General features: G+C 42.7%; 1 protein-coding gene across 1 annotated transcript; it reads right to left on the bottom strand.

Moving 5' to 3' along the window:
• Positions 1–604: 604 nt before the first annotated feature.
• Positions 605–10068, bottom strand: MTARC2 (mitochondrial amidoxime reducing component 2). Its single transcript, XM_039702055.1, has 7 exons — positions 9587–10068; positions 9265–9438; positions 6052–6214; positions 4517–4657; positions 3801–3862; positions 3641–3712; positions 605–3104 (listed from the first exon to the last, which is right to left on the bottom strand). Exons 1-7 carry the CDS (start codon positions 9832–9834, stop codon positions 2975–2977), a joined length of 990 nt encoding a protein of 329 aa, XP_039557989.1. The 5' UTR covers positions 9835–10068; the 3' UTR covers positions 605–2974.
• Positions 10069–16972: the final 6904 nt, after the last annotated feature.

Below are 16972 nucleotides of genomic sequence, written 5' to 3'. Positions count from 1 at the left end.
TGTCTTCTTGTAGAGCAGCAGAGTGATGCCTTTGCAAGGCTGTTTTTCTCCTCAGGATGCAGAAGCAGATCTTTCTCAGGTTTTCTTGGATGAAAATGTATCCACCACAGATCTTAAGCAACCCAGAATTTTCTGCTTTTAACAACTGCCATTCTTGTACATAGTCTTCTGCAAGAGCTATTGGTACAATAAATGCTGTAAAAAAGGTTTTGGTACTATACTCTTGAGATATGACATGGATTGACTTGAGTAAACTCTCATACTTTTAAACATTTTCCCCTATTTTCATACATCCCTGGAAAAAAAAGTTAAGTCTGTAAACAACTTCTTTTTTTCTTCCCTCCTTACCAAATATCAATTAATGCAAAACCAGCACATTTATCTAGATCATAAGAGTTGCAAAACTGAGTCTGATGACCACCTATATCTGATGGTTCTGCTCTTTTACACATATCCTCTGATTAACTGCATATATTTCTGAATTCAGAGGTAGGATTAAAAAAGACAATCATCAGTATTAACTATGAGATCCTGCTAACAGTAGTCAAAATTAAATGCTGAAACAGAAAACAAAAAAAATTCACAAACAAATATTACACCTTAAGAAAGTTGGATTCATTAGAAGTTTATATTTTTGTTTTCTTCTTCTAGAGTTAAAAAAAATTAACAATTGTTCAAGTACACAATTTAAAAAACAGTGGCTTATGATTGACACATTTTCAGTCAATTTTCTAAATTGCTTAAACAAAATCAAACAATTCCTAGAGTTACAGCAAATCAACAGTCATACAAAGACATCTACAGTGCAATATTCTAACTCATGCTTACAGCTTCACAAAATGGCAACATAATTGATTTAAGTGTAATCTGTGAAGCATGTTGCACTATGATGCAGACCAGTTTTAGGATTCCAGCCATTTTCTGCTAAGAGGCTTAACAGGAGTAAATGAGGAGTTTAGATCTATGGCTTCTCCCAAACAGGGATGCAGATGGCAGTTTCTTCTTGCAAAGACAGCCCCATTTCCAAATCAGCCCAATTGACAGCAGCCTAATGAGGGGCAATGGAATCTATACCACACAATTTGTGTTATGTAAATGATGATGTGCTGCTAGAACAACAGTGGAAAAACAGAAGCAAAAAAATCAGCTCTTTTTCCTTCCACTTATGTGACTCATTGAAGAGACACACTCTTCACTAATTGCTTTGGTAGGCCAGCAGGCTGCCTGTGCTTAATGATTCTATTAGGAATTCCACAAGCTTTCAGCTTCTAACACTAAGCACTTCCAACACGTGCTTTTTAAGAGTGAACCTCTGAATTCTTTTTCTTTTTAAAAGATGCTGTTTCTCTCACTTCTTCCCACTAGCTGCTGCATCAGGCATAACAATACACAAATATGCAACATGCACTTTAAACTGGACACCTGTCTGTCCCAGGAAAACTTAACACTTACAGAGCACCTCTGCTGACAAAATGGCATTCAGAGCAACTCTGAGTTCACAAATAATAGAAAACTATCTCTCTGACATGACTGCTTCAGGCTTGCCACGTACATCCATCCACCTGCACTATCTCAAGGCTCAACAGCTCTTCATTTTACGGTCTGAGTTGTGAACATGCACTGAAATTCCCTTTTCATACTTACAACAGAAAATGAAGAATCTAAACATCAGATAGCATCATATTTGTCCTTCTTTACACTTAATTTGACTCCACTTTTAGGCTAGGGCAACACTCTTTTCAAATATGGTAATCCATAAAAAAGAAACAAGTAGACAAGCATTCGAAAGATGGCTGGCTTTTGTCCTGGAGGCTATTTAGAAAAAAAATCATGTAACATTTAAAGAAAAGATAACATTGCTGTAATTCAACTAGTTTTCTCCCTTATTTGTTTTATGCAGTAGAAAATATAATTATCGGCTTCCTACAAACAGCTGACATTTTGGTTAGATTGGAGCTGGACTGGGGACAACCAGAGATTTAAATCCAGAACCAGTAAGGGCATTAACATGCTCAAACTGCAGCTTCCCAAACATCTGCTTAGCAGCCTAACTGTCCACATAAAGGGATTCACTGAGCCAGAGAGGAGCTGTGCATGAGCCCTACAATATTGGCCTGGACAGCAGCTTGAACAGAGTAGGCTCAACATCAGATCACTCCCTACAGCTTTTCTTTCCCTCCAATGCCCATGAAATCTCTGACACAGTGAACTTTTAGTCAAACTGGAAATTCTACTGTTATGTTAGCAAAGGCATCACTGCTCTATAGCCTCACTGCTACGGTATTGTTAACAGGATAAAAAATTGACAGTTCAAACTGTTAAGCAAAGTCACAAACTAAACAAGCCTTATACATCATTACCTGGCACCCCCACCTCTAGACCTGACTATTTAGTCAGCTCACAATCCTCCTTCTGATATTGCTCCAGTCTCATGAGACACTAGCCATCTTCAAGAAACAATTGCAAGGAAAGAAACACTGCTAAAAACTACCTCTGGACAAAGACAGGGCAAGATGATGACGACCAAAGGAGGGAAGCAGAGCCCTGCCATCTGCATTCCAGGATTACTTGTAAAGGCAGCTCTGTGACAAATACAATTTGTTCTTGGCATGACTGTTTTTGTGGTTCTTTATAGGCACCAAATGTATCTAACATTTGATGCAAACTCTTGTACACAAATTTGGATTCCAATATTGCAGTTGACACAAAATTTTAGGAGGTGTGATGCTCACAGTAGTGCTGTGAAGTCCGTCATGGATCAGTTTCTTCTACCACAGTCTCCAGGAAAACTAAAGATGTAGTTACTACAGGTATGCCACAAGATTACATTACTCCACAGCATCAAGAACCTCCTGCACCTTAAAAAGCACAAGAAATATTGCAAGGAAGAAGAAAAAGTTATGCTGGTGACTGTGTACATGGAAAAACAATCTGCATATCAAAGTGAAGAAGCATCTTCTGATCAAAGTCTCCTTCATTCCCAGATCACTTTGTACACAGGGTCTCCAACTTGAATCATTCCAGTTTTGTCAACAGCAAAGTATTTCCCAAAGAGAGGGCTGGTTTTGTAAATGTGTTTCTCAGATGGGTCACATAAGCGATAACTGCAAAGAGAAAGCCCTTCTTTAGAATAAGTGGTAGCAAAAACTACACATGAAAATATCAGTGATGAAAGAGAGGACATGCAAATAATGATGCCTTGCCTTGATCATCTTACTAGGCTAAAAACTAAATAAATATTTTAGTTAAAAGGCCCAAGCAGCTCAAATGGAGGGAAAAAAGCCTGACTGTATTCACACATTCATGTTTATTATGTACAAAAATCTTTTTATAAAGGAAAGTCAAAGAAGCAAAGTTAGACTTTTAGATACCTTAAATACCTGCTACCCCAAGCTTTCACTGCAGCAGGTATGACAGAGACAGGGAATGTGAAGTTTGCAAGAAAGAAAAGAACGTCCTGAATTTCCTTACCACACAGAACTGCAAGAAGTAGACTGGAAGACAATACACACAGACCTTCACACTGCATTATTATGTCCCACACACACTTCAAACCACTTCTAAAACACTAGTCTAACATCTGTCAGGGTCTAGCCTAAATCCTCTCCAACAGTCTAAGAAACACTGGTATTTTTATAACCTTTTCAATGTTTCCAAGGGCTCCTTCCTGTCGATGACCCCAGTGTCTGGATTAACAGTTGTTAAAATACACCTGCAATGACAGATAGTGCCAAATCACACAGGGCTTCTTATCATAAACCTCTTTGTTCCTATGTAAAATAAAGGTCTCCAATGTTTACCTGCCACAACACACAGTCCCTTTCATCTCCACATCACCAATAAGAATATCCTCCCAGGTGTCCTAAGGGAAGTAAACATTAGGCACATATTAGACACAAGCATATGCAATTACTTTTCCAGAAGTAGCACAGTCATTCACAAAAAGGTGCACCATTCCAGATGATCACCTTTACTAGCACCTTCAAAATATACATAGTTACTACAGTACTATAATGAAAACCCTACTGTCACTGCATTTATCCAATTCAGGATACTAATAATTCTATCTGAAAAGAGACACACAAGTAATGAATCCTGTTCTGCAACATACACTTGTCTGAAGCACTGAACCTAAAGCAATTTGCTCTTGCTTTAGGTTGCTTGATCTGTGGCCTCTGGTAAATCTACAGTTTTGTAGAAAGGAAATTTTCAGGGCAAGTAAGTTTTTGCTTCTCATCTACACAAGCTTGCTATTGCAAATCCTCCCGGGAGATAAAAATCCATTCCGGCTTTAGGAGCTTTTTCAGTTTGAGAAATAATCATTTACAGAACTGTGACCTCCATCAATGTTCTACATGCACTGATGTGAGCTGAAGCTTTATCTCTCCGGAACTCAGCAGTAAAAAGCACAGAATAGCAGCTTTCCTCACCCTTGTTGGCACCATCACACAAAGCAAGTGAGTTACAAAGAAACAAAAGCAAGCCTTCTAAAAGACATTTAAGACAGTTATTTTACCTCCTCAAAAGCACTGCAGTCTGTTACAAAAACATTTGGCCTGAAGTTCTGTATCTTAGCTTTCTTCTCCAGCCTGGTATTTAGATCGTCCATTGAAGCTTCAGAGATGATCAAGACTGGGCTGCAGTCAGGATAGGCAACCTAGAGAAACAAACACCACCAAATCCTAAGGTAAGGATGTAAGAGCATGGGAGGAAAGTCACTGCACGGCAGAAGACAGATGTTGGAACCAGTGGCCTTTAGGCTGCTCTGTTCAAGTTCTGATTTTCCTGAAAGCAGGTTAACAAGGAGAACAACACGCTCTTCCCTATTTCAGTCACCATGGCATTTTTTGCGTGCTCAAACTGCCTCATCACAACACCAAAGGGAATTTTACATCCAGAACAATCCATAGTCAATTACAGCTGTCCATACATGAGTCTGGGATGCCTGGGCAGTGGGAGGGCCATATTAGGAAATAAGGCAAATTAACAGTATTTTAAAACCTGTAAACCTCCAAGAAGTGGAGTTCCACACAGCTGGGGGCAGAAACAAAAAAAGACATTTTGGTAAGAATTTTAGTATATAAGCCTCCTGCCTTTCTCTTATATTATTCTTACTCCATTCTTGTACATGCCTTTCAACCACAAGACAATGAGCATTGAAGTTACTATGCAAAAATTCTGCCTTTTCTTTCTTGCTATGATTCCAGAACATCACCCCTCCGAATCTGACATCTCTTTTGCTGAAACATTGTGTCTGTATTGGTCTCAATGCCTTTATATAACAAATTCATATCTATAGAAGTCTATAATTGAATATACCTTCTTCTCTTTGTGCAACAACAAGCAAAACACTGATGCCCTACAAATAATAACATCACTAAAGCAAGGTACTCACAATTTCAATTTGTTTAAAAACCTCTTATATCTTCACCTGGGAGAACTGTTCAGAAAAAAGAAGGGCAGTAGTGGCTAAAATGATATAAGGATGTCTGAGCAGAGCATCTCCTTTCCATGACATTTCTCTAATATCATACCTTCAAGCCTCTTCCAGAGAAAGAGATAAAACCTCTGAAACTTCCTTTGAATTTTAATTCCTAGGCCCACAACTGTAACCAGCCTGTTCAAACATCATTCCTTTGAACAAAAATACAATGTAACACAACTTGTATCAGTCCCTATCCCAGACCTAACAAGGGATAGGGAGTGGAATCTTTCTATGCAACACAGATTACACCATCAAAACATCATTAAAGATGTAATTTTTTTCTATTCACTGAGACACAAAAGGGTATTGTATTCTGCAATGTAATAGTTCCTCTTCAAGTATCAGTTTCAGACTCTTTAGATGTGAATGGTCAATAGTTTAAAATCAATTTGAAGTAAAAATTAAGCAAGTCACCTCTTTACAGAAAAGAATATTCACATGGTTTGATTACACAACTACACACCTTGCTAAATTAGGCTCAATCACCAAAGATGGAAGCGGCAGTTTCTGGTGGGTGTGTGGAAACAGTTCAAAGAACATACTTCTGAGAGAAAGTGCTCATTTACCTCATCTGTGTTTCGGAAAAGGGCTATTGTGTCCTTTGACTTTCTTGGCACCATGGAGGGCTCAAAGTGCACCAGTCGACAGGGCTCTGAGTTCAGGAAGGTGGTGATCCACTGAGCCACTTCATCACCACAGTCTCTGCCTTGGATATCCTGTCCAAACACCCTGGAGAGTCATAACACATCAGCAAGTTAGCTGGAAACATGAAGGTTCAATGAAGCTTCTTATTCAAAGGTAAGAAACATGTTTTAATAGTGGTAGCAATATACAGAAAATGAATCATTCACAAAGGGCAATCTCCTTGTAGCCACTGTGTTTTGAAAGCTAAGGAACATGGACATGACCAGACAGTATCAGCTGGTGAAAGAATGAGGACTGAAATAGTGTTAATGTGCCCAGACCTGACTGCCCCATCAGTGACAGTAACAAACCAACCTGCTCGCCCTACTTTGAGGTAAAAGGGGCCTGCTCTTGCATTTGCACATGACTGCTGCAGCAAATGATTTCTACTGAGAAATCAACTGAGAGGTAACTTATTTCAGAAAATGAATGATAGTTTGAAATTATGTGATTAGTTACCACAACTGATATGTATAAATGTTATTAATTAAAAGTGTCCCTAATTGTTAAGGAAATTTTCCTTCGGATTTTAATTCTGTCAAACTTTAGCCAGAGATGAGTGAGACTCTTCAGCTCAGACTTCACATACAAAATAGCTCAGTATCTTAAAGGAGGTTGAAGATTTGTACTGGAAACAAAGTCCATGGGGCACAAAAATCCATTGCCAGTAGAATACAAATAAGTTTATGTAAGGACCATTTTCCTGGCAAGAACAGCTAAACCTTGATTCAACCTTTCAGTAAACTTTAACACCAGTCATAAGTAGTTTTTTTACACTTTTCAAAGTAGCCATTTTGACCCAAATGTGCTGCAGTTTCCTATCTGCAATCAAATCCTGGGCAGCTTGAAGCATTGAGATGCCCATGCAGGTCATCTAAAGTGAGCCCAGCTCCTAGGAGCCCTTCTTTATTCATGTGGGGGAGTGATCATTAGGGTGCTGGCAGCAATATCCCTGCTCCATTTGCTGGGATTCCTGTGTCTACCCTGTGAAATAGCAATGACTTAAAGGTCATTGCTTCAGACAGCATTCAACTGCCTTTCTCCTCCCTCCATCCCATAGTTCTGCGTGCTTTCTGATTGGCAGGACAACAGAGGCAAGGCTTTTACAGCTTCCGACACTACTGCTTTCCACTCAGGAAGTGGATCTATCCTAAGCACTCAGTGCTGCAGAGATCCATGGGAATAGATCATACAATTTAAGCGTTACAAAGCACACTGACAAAGGCACAGATGAAGAGCATGAGGTTTCTTAGCCAGAGGGAAGCACTCTAGCATCTGCACAAGCAGAAAACATACCTATACAATGGCTTTGGTCCTATATTTGACTCTCCCAAGCACAGGATTTTTAAATACCTATATAAAATTTACAAGTAGACTTAGTAGTTTTCAAGATCAGCACATGCACAGCTGAATGCAGGCAGAGGCTCTAAGGCACTGCTTTAGCTCCAGCTTACAGGGCATGAGCTCCCATGAGCACCCATCTGAAGGCAAATTTATTAAGGCAAAGAAAGGGAAAAAAAACCATAAGAAGAACATATCACTGAGCTCTAAAACTGAAAAATCCAAGAAATCCAAGCTAACTTTTCATTACTGCAATGTATTAGGCTATTTAAATATTCTTTTAGTGACACAACAAATTTTAGAAAAATGACATCTCGCAAACTGCATTGTTTTGCAGTGCATGTGCCATTGGATAACACACAGGCATTATGCACAGGTTTGTAAAAGCCTGTTCTATTTCTCTAGGAGAAATGCTACCATTTGGAACTTGCATCTGCCTTGTATAAACAGAGATACTGAGCTATGCTGATCAAAGCTTTCCACAGCAATGGACTTATGATAAAAGCAAGAAAATACAGTTCCTTACCAGCACTCTTAGTTACTATTACAGCAGTTGGTACATTAACCATCTCTGCTATCCAAAGAACAAACACTCACAGTATCTTTGTAGGGCCTTACACCACTTACAGTTCCTAAACACTTATGTATTAATTGACATTTTAGCAGAAAAAAGGTTTTCCTCTTCCTGCTGGCAGTTTTCCAGCATGGATTTTTATACATAGATAAAATAACTAGGCCTGCAGTCACACAACAAAACTCTCAGCACAAAGCTAAATCATTGTTTGTAACCCATCCACCTGAAACTCCTTTGGGGTAGCACCTAACAGGGAATGCACTAAGTCCTTGGGATGGCAGTCTTTGCCTTGTGACCTCAGGGTGAGCCTTGGACTACCAAGTTTTCAACTGAGGCACCTCAGTTAAATGGTGAAGACAGGGGCCAGGGAGTCTAAACTCTAACATCTCACCAGCTCTGAATGGCCAGTGTGCAGGCAGAAATGCTGATGCACATAGTAGTTGTGTTCAAGAAATACCAAAGTGCATGATGGAGCCTCTGAGATGCAACTGCTCACCCAAGCAAGAGCAAAAACACTAGCAGTAAAAACAAATAAGCAAACACAATGTTCCATGCAGACAGAAGATCACAGTTCATTTGGCAGATGTGTAACCCATGGTCTTTGATACTGTGTCATCTTTTCCAAAGATTTGTTTTTATCAGTGTTTAGCAGTTTAAAGTGCTTTTGTTATGACAACCATTCCTGGCCTCCTGTGTAACATATGGCAGAGAATTTCACAGAATTACAGAACAGTCTGGATTAGAAGCAACCTTAAAGACCACCTAGGACAACTCCCCTAGCATAAGCTGAGGCACCTTCTACTAGACCAAGGGCCCCATCCAAGCTGACTTTGAACACTTCTAGGGATGGGGCATCCACACCTCCTCTGAGCAACCTGTGCCAGTGCCTCACCACCCACACAGTGAAGAATTTCTTCCTAATAGCTAATCTAAACCTACTAACACCACTGTGCCTTGTCTTGTCAGTACAGACTCTGGTTTGAAGTCTATCTATCTTAAGCAGACAGTGAGAAATACCCACACAGAAAAGGCATAGAGGTACTAAACTTTTACACTCTAATTTCTGCATAAGAAAATGCAAAGCATTTCATATTACATACACAATCCTGAAAAGAAAAGCACATGAGAATGACAGCACTGAGAGAGAGGGAAGGGGGAAACAAAAACTCTTCTTCAGTACCTGCAGTTGCGGACGGGATTTTTCTTGGAGAGCTTTACGGGCACGCTTATCTTCTCCATGTCCCCGGCCTCCAAGATCAAGTTCCCGTTTTCACAGTTGGTAGAAATAAGGACGAGCCGCGGCTCCTGGCGAGCTGTCACCATGTGCCCGTCCTCCCTGATCACGAGCCAGAACCTGCGGCGGGACGGGGCACAAAGAGCCCCAGAGTTAATGCGGGGCTCGGCAGCACCCGCGGGGCAGGTGCTCCTTCCCAGGCCCTCAGGAAAACAAACACCCGACAGCCGCGGCGCCAGGCGGAGGCCCCAGGCCCCGGCCGGCCTACCTGTCCCGCAGCTCCCCGCTGCGAAGGCCCATCGGCGTCACCTGCGCCCGCCGCACCGACACCCCCCGGCACGACTTCACCGGGTACACGAAGAGTCTGAGCACCGTCCCGACCCGCTGCAGGCGGCGGTGGCGGCGCGGGACGGCCCAGCGCCAGGCCCCGAGCAGGGCGCCCAGCGCCAGCAGCGCCGCCGCCCCCCAGAGCCAGCCCTGCCGCGCCGGGCCTGCTGCGCCCCACAGGCCGCTCATGGAGACTCGGCCCCGCTGCGCGCCCGAAGCGGCCGTGGACGGGAACGGGGGCGGCCCAGCCCGGGCCCCTCACACGGCCCCGGCCCCGGCCCCGGCTCTGGCCAGCGGGGGCTGCCACCCGCCCCGGCGCTGCTGCAGGTCGGGCGCAGCGCGGAGCCGCGACCTTCTGTGCGAGAAAGGGGGCGGCGCAGCGGGGAAAATACACGGCTGAGCGCCCGGCTTGGCAAAGTACCGGTGAATGATGTGTTCCGTCTGATACCCGGGCTTTTAGTGAAAGCAGCGTTACAGGAAGTGTGGTCTTTATGGGAATACACAAGTGCGTCAAATCCATGCGTTGGGTTTGGCTCGGAGAAGAGGGGAACAGGTGGATGGAGGCGTGGAGGGCAGCAAATGGGGTGTCCAGTGCTGCTCGACCACCTTGGGACATCTACACACCCCAGCTGCCTGGTACCAAACTGCGAGACCCCTTCTGAGAGCTTCCTGTTTGCTGGCAGGGTCTCAGGGAAGTTGCTTTGTGGGATACCCAGCTGCAAGGCAAATAGGACAGGCTGGAGTGGCAAATGTCACTGTTGCTACAGGTCTGGTCTCACAGGCAAAGTAAGAGCTTTGGGATGTGATGGCCAAACTCACAAACTGAAATTTTTATGATAAGTGTGCTGAGAGCAAAGTCCCAGAATGCAGAAGATGGGGAAACTCAGTGTTGGGCATTTCTGGGGAAGATTGAGACAGCCCAGCAACAATGGAAGTACTCCATCAGCAACATCCTGGTGGAGAGGGACATTGAAAATGAGGCTATTGTAAAATTTTTTGATAAGAGATACGAGTGAGCAATCAAGCTCCTCACACTGATCTCAAGAATCACAGACCAGGATCGGAAATTTTTCCTGTGAGTGGGAATCACCACAGATTGTAAAAAGTATTTTGGGATTTGTGAAAACCTGCTGGTGGATGAAGACAATGTGATGGATGACAGAAGCAAAGGCAGTGACAGCAGATCTCTCCCTATTGGCATGACCCCAAAACCTGATCTTCCTCATGGGCAAGAAGGGAGTCCACAGAGGAGTCCTTAATTAAAAGGACTGGGATATGACTGTGAGCAGGAAATCATGACACAAATAGTGCCAAAGAGACAGACAGCTGCCTGAGCACAGAGAAGGGACTTAAACCTGGTTTTGTTGCAGATGTCTTTGGCTGCTTCTTTCAGATGAGAGGTGCTGGCAGCACTGCTGGGATACCAACAGTCCACCTGAGTAGGTGTGGTACAGAAGTGTGTGCATTCTTCATCAGGAATGCTCTGAATTACTTTTGTGGTCTCTCAGCCATTTTGGGTAGTTGCTCCTTGTTATTCACATTTTACTAATTGACGTTGGGGTAAAGGTCCCTGGCAACATTAGCTTTGTAAAAAGACAAGAAGGAGGAACAAAGACAAAAAGACAAGAGGGCCTTTGCCTTCTTGTTCAGCACTTTGCTGTTTAAACCATGCCCTGATTCCAGTCATGGGTTTTGGGACCTTTGTCTTTCTACAAGTACACCGCAACATGAAAGATAAACAGAACTTATGTTTATTTTGAATTTTCCCCCTGAACAAGCTCAGTTCTGGAGATTAAGTATTGATCAGCAGAGCCTTGTGCTGCTGTTGGATTGTGTGGGGGATGTGCAGAGACAGCCTGCTGCCTGCTCACTTTCCATGTCACTTGAAATCCCTTCTTATGCTACTTTACTGGGACACCCTGTCCTCCATATCCCTGGGATCCCCACATTGCTCCAGGTAAATCATAAGTGTTAAACTGCTTGGTCTGGTAGAACCAGACCTGCCCCATCACCTTCAAATCATTGACCCACTGAGTCAAAAATAATTACTTGTTATTGCCTTTATGAGTCCTCCACAGACACAAGAGGGGAGCCAACCCTGCTGAGCAGACTGAGAGCCCTTTCACTCTTTGGTAGCCATTAATCTTCTGATTTAACATGGAGTCTATATTTTGTTAAATTTAATTGAATTCACACAGAGGTCTTTAATCTGCACCTGCACCCACACAAGCAGAAAAATGCTATAATGGGAACCAGGCATCTTATGTGTTAGCAAATGTTCAACAAAACTGCAGCAACTGTCTAATGTCTGATAAGCAGTGCTTGCAAGCAGGAACCAAAACATACTAACAAAAGTACTAAAGAGAGAAAAACAAAAACTGGTTTTAGAATTTAACTAGGAAAGCAGTGCATCACATGAAATAAATGAAAGAAACCAAACAAACTACTATTAATGCTGTCCACTCCTGACAGATATTAATGCTTATTTTCATGAGCTTAAGGCAAAAATGAATAACTAACTCCTGTGGTTTCTTGAGCACAATATTCTCCGCTGTGCAAACTGCAAAGTGCAGAATGATTTTGCTGTTCGAACTTCTGTTTAGCAACAAAATAACAAAATTTAACAGAATTTTGAGAGTTTTTTCTGGAAAAAAAAAATAATTAATTGGTGTTTTACTGCTTGCTTGCTTCTTCTGGGTGCCAAGGAAAATAGGTCTGGTGCACGTATATACTCTGCCAGCATGCGAATTTGGAGAAGTAGAGACCTTGATGGTTGTGAGAAGCTACAGCTCCTTCCTAGCAGCACATTATGGGCAGCACAGTGATGTAAAGAAACAGATTCTCTAGTTCAAAGGACTTGATGACTGAATTCAGAAATAACTCACATTGGCTAACATTTGGGTGTTAATTTAGAGAAAAAATATTTCAGAATCCAAGAAGGACCTTAAGTTTTCATTCCCTAGATCTACTGACCTAAGGAGCCTAAGGAGATTTTATTTAGACCAGCCCTTCTGTTACATTCAGGCCTAACTCTTCTTGAAGAGTATCGTGAGAAGGAGCTTAAAGAAATAATAGAAGGCAGCAGCATCTATATAATCTCTTTTCTACTGCTATGAAACACAGAACATAATATCAGAAATAGCTGCGGACAGCACAATTGTGGCTAAATGTTTCAGGTCTGAGTCAGCAGGCTTTGAGGAAAGCCCTCTTCACCCATGCACCAGGTATCTCCCAAACAGCCTCCAGTAAACACTCTGACCAGCAGGTTTTTTTCAGCCTCCATCCCAGGCACACTGGTGCTTACCTAGGAGCCATCAGCTCCTTGTACTGTTAAGCAAGGTGAATAGAGCCACTCAGACAAAATAGGTACTGGTTTTGTTGCAATCCAAACACAGCCTCTTGTGTGACAGAGTTGTATTTGTTGTAGCCAAAGCAGGCACAGTATTCCTGTCCTTAAAAGCAAATGACCATGTTTTCAATTGCTGATAACACAATCAAAGTTCAGGACAGTTGTGTTGAAATTTTCTGCACCAGGGTCTTGTTCCAGGTTTCCTTAAAATCTGTCTGATCATATGAAAAATTCACAGTGTCAGCCTTGCAGCAAACTGGGGCTGGGCTCCCTCAGTCATGAAAGTGGATGATGCTGACATATCTTTAAAAAGCCTGGTGTTAACTCAGTAGCACAGGACAAATTTTCAGGTAGAAAACATTTTATGGAGAATATAAAAGGCATATCTACTTTCAGATGTAGTGGGCAATTCAAGATAATTCTAGAGACAAACCTCAACACTCTTGTAGCAGCAGCTCAATCAGAGACCTAAGATAAATTACGAAGAAAGAGTTGAACAATTTTACTTGTTTCCACTAAAAAAAAAGACCAGCAGCTGTGGATCTTCTAGGTCTTCAATATGTACACAGTGCTGTACTTTGGAAAGGTATATATTACCACATTGAGGGGAGAGGTTTGGATGGACATTATGAAAAACAAAACAGTGACAAAGACAGCAAAATGCTGGCCTCAATTAGGTGTCATTGTGTTAGTATGGAGCTAAATGTAGCCTGGGCTTGTCTCAGTAAAGGAATTAAACACACACACACCAGGGATACGGCAATTATTTTTTCAGCGACTATCCGATAATTCAGCAAAAGGCAGGGATGAGGAGATAACATGGTCAAGTATGCTGATTTCAACAAGATATGATAAAAATCACATTATACTCACACACACACAAATTATATCCTTTTTCCAAAGTTGGAACAGACAATAATTTCAAAAAATACCTTCACAGAGAGGAGGGGAGGATAATAGCATTGCTGTTTCCTCTTAAAATCTTGAAGGATATTAGAGTTCAGTGAGTCATGCACTAGAAATGAGCTCGTTGAAATTAATGTGTGGAAAAATCTCAGGCGAGTAATTGGTGATGATAGAGTCATAAATAGAGTCATTAATGATAGATGCCTTTTAATGGAGTCAAGGCAAAGAAATAAAAGGATCTCTCGTTTTGATGACGTTTTTCCTCTACAGAGAATTATTTATACCCAAAACCCAGGTGGGTTGATCAGCTACTTTGGTAGTTATCAGCTGTCATTCCAGACATATAGGAAGATGAACTGACAATCCTCTTTTTCTTCATGTCAAAAGCTAAACTTTAGTCTCTCTAAATGCACCAGGACAGCACAAAAATTGTTTTTCCTGGCAAATGTTTGGCCCAGTATTAATTGATAATTATTAAATTATCAGAGGCTCTTGATCTCCCAGTGTTCTGTAAATGCTATTTTCCATCTGAATATAACATCCATCGGCAGCTACAGGTGTCTGAAGAGTCAGAGCAGAGCTGTGTGTCACCTGGGAGAGCAGGTAAGAACAAAAGGAGAGGCTTTGAGGGGAGCAGGGCATTTGTTCTGCAGCACAAACATTAACACTTCTGCAGCTCTGGTTTATCAGCCATCAGGGGCAGGATGGGATTCACCAAGGACAGGAAGGTCCCCACCCTAATTCAGGCGCAGCTGAAAAAACAATCTGATGCTAGTTCAGTGTCCAAGGAAAGGAAGGAGCAAGGAGTCCTTTACAGGAAGCAGAAACAGGGAAATGCAGAAAGTATGAGGAGGCAACTACACGTAGTTTGCTGGAGCTGAGGTCCGAGGCACTCGGGGGGGGGGTGTCATTCCAGTCTGCCAACCTCCAGTTCAAAATTACACATCCTGTTGTAGGCAGCTGTCATCTCTCCAGAAAAAGATGAGATTTAGAAACAAGAAGTGGCCATGGCTCATTCCCTCACCTTCAGTGAATCTTCCTTAAGGAATGTTTTTGAGAAGCAGCAAGAACTTTGGGGCAACGTGCAATACATTTTTTAAGTGTTGAAGGAAAAAATACCTGACACAAGAACAATATTCCTATGGCTTTACATTTGAAACACTTGGACAGAGGAGGCTCAGGATTCCACTGGGTAGGAAACACCGGTGTACAGAGGTGCACGTTACACTGCTGAGACTCTGCATCCTGGGGATGGCTCTGAACAAACAGGGAGGACAGCCTAGGGAAAGGCAGGAAATCCCTGGGGCAGAACAATGGCGCAGGCTGAGGCTGGAAATCTCTGTGTTTTTTCCCAGGAGATGGCAGTAAAGGACAACAGGCTTTCAACCAGCGGAACGCAGGGAAGTGGAAGCGGTAGTGGAAACTGAGCTGCTCCTCAGGCAGCGCTGCCACCCTCGCCAGTCGCTCAGGACCAAAGCTTTGTTCTTCATGTCAGTGCTCCTAGCAAGGGTGAGGAGCTCAGTCTTTTATGTTTCCATACAGTAGGTAAATTAAAAGCTTTCTGCTTACCATAGCAGGATCCCACTTACAACCATATCCACACTGGAAGAAGCCCAGGAGGTCTCTCCAGTGTCCCACTCACAGCAAGGGTGAACGCTGCATTTCCACTGGGTTGCTTCCCACTTTGTACAGTCATGCCTTGAGACACTCCACAGACAGATTGCAGCCTCCTGAAGTAACCTCATGCTTTATGATCATATCACTGCTTTCCCTGACTTGTTTCTGGCTGAAAACTCTGCAGTTTGGATTTATGACCATGACCTCTTGCTGTCTGGCTGCAGACTTCAATAAGGAACCTGGCTCTACCTTGTTGGAAACCCTTTCTTATGTATCGAAAAGCTGTTGTCAAGTTTCTCCTAAGTCTTCCCTCCTCCAGCTGAACAAGTGCAGAGCCCTGCATCTCTCCTCATAAACATTGCAGGATTCAGAAAAGTGCACCACCCTCTCTGAGCCCAGTCTAGACTTCACCCCAAAACAGGCCTGGCAGCCTAATACTACTTCCTAAAAGGAGAAGAAAGGGAAGGATTTTATTCCTTTACCTTCTCTTAATTTAATTATCTCCATTAATCTACAGGTTCTTCAGGGTCTACTCTTCCTTGAAGAAAAAAGGATTTCCAAAGCACACTCTGTACGGGTAACTGCAGCAACTTTGTGCATATTTTAGGATCAGTTTTCGGGGCTGGCCGGGGCTCACTGGGAGGCACCCCCAGAGAGAGATAGAGACAGCTTGGCAGACCAGCATGTGGCTCTGAGACCATCTCCAGATCCCATGGATGGGGCTCGGACATTCTTTCAGACTGCTCAGCAAAGCCCTTGGTTGGCAAGCTACCTCAGTGAGGGCACACTCAGTTTTAGTGAGTGGAACTCCTGGGGACGAGATCAGCAACCCCTGGCACCCCAGGAATCGATTTCAGGTGGAGGTCACTGTCCCAGGACCCCCCTCTTTCCTGTTCTACAGCTGGATTGGTACGTATTTTTTCTACCTCGCTGCAGAAAGGAAGTTTTTTTTCTCTATTTTTGGCAGGCTGCCAGCTGCAGGCATTTGTTTCTTTTCTCCCCGCCCCCCCCACCTTACCTGGGTCGGTGAAAGTTTTTGAGATACAAAACTTTACATCACAGAAACAATGGGTGTCAGGCTTTCTGTGTCTCACAAAGGTCTTTATTATAATTTGTTAGAATTACTTAAGGGTGAAGGAATCGATTTTCAAAAAGAAGTGAAACAACTGGCTGCTTCTTCACTTCCCTCATCTATCAGCTGAAAATACCCGTGTTTTAGCATTTTGGGACAAAATTGGCAATGAGTTACTGAAAGCAGGGAAGTCAGGTGATAAATCTTTGCAAAAATATGCTTTTATAGCTATCCAAATCAGAAATGCAGGAACAGCCATCAGGAAACAATTTCAACGTCTCTGCTTCCCAAAAACTCGATTTACACCCGCCTCCCCCCCTCAAGCTATTTTCTCCCTCGTAGGAAAAACTACATGAATATGCAAAAAGGATAAGATCAACCGT

This window comes from Passer montanus, unplaced genomic scaffold (genome assembly GCF_014805655.1).
Source record: "Passer montanus isolate IOZ18808 unplaced genomic scaffold, ASM1480565v1 scaffold153, whole genome shotgun sequence".
NCBI classification, from domain to species: Eukaryota; Metazoa; Chordata; class Aves; order Passeriformes; family Passeridae; genus Passer; species Passer montanus.
The sequence above is the reverse complement of the archived record's forward strand: the minus strand, read 5'-3'. Positions and strand labels throughout refer to the sequence as shown.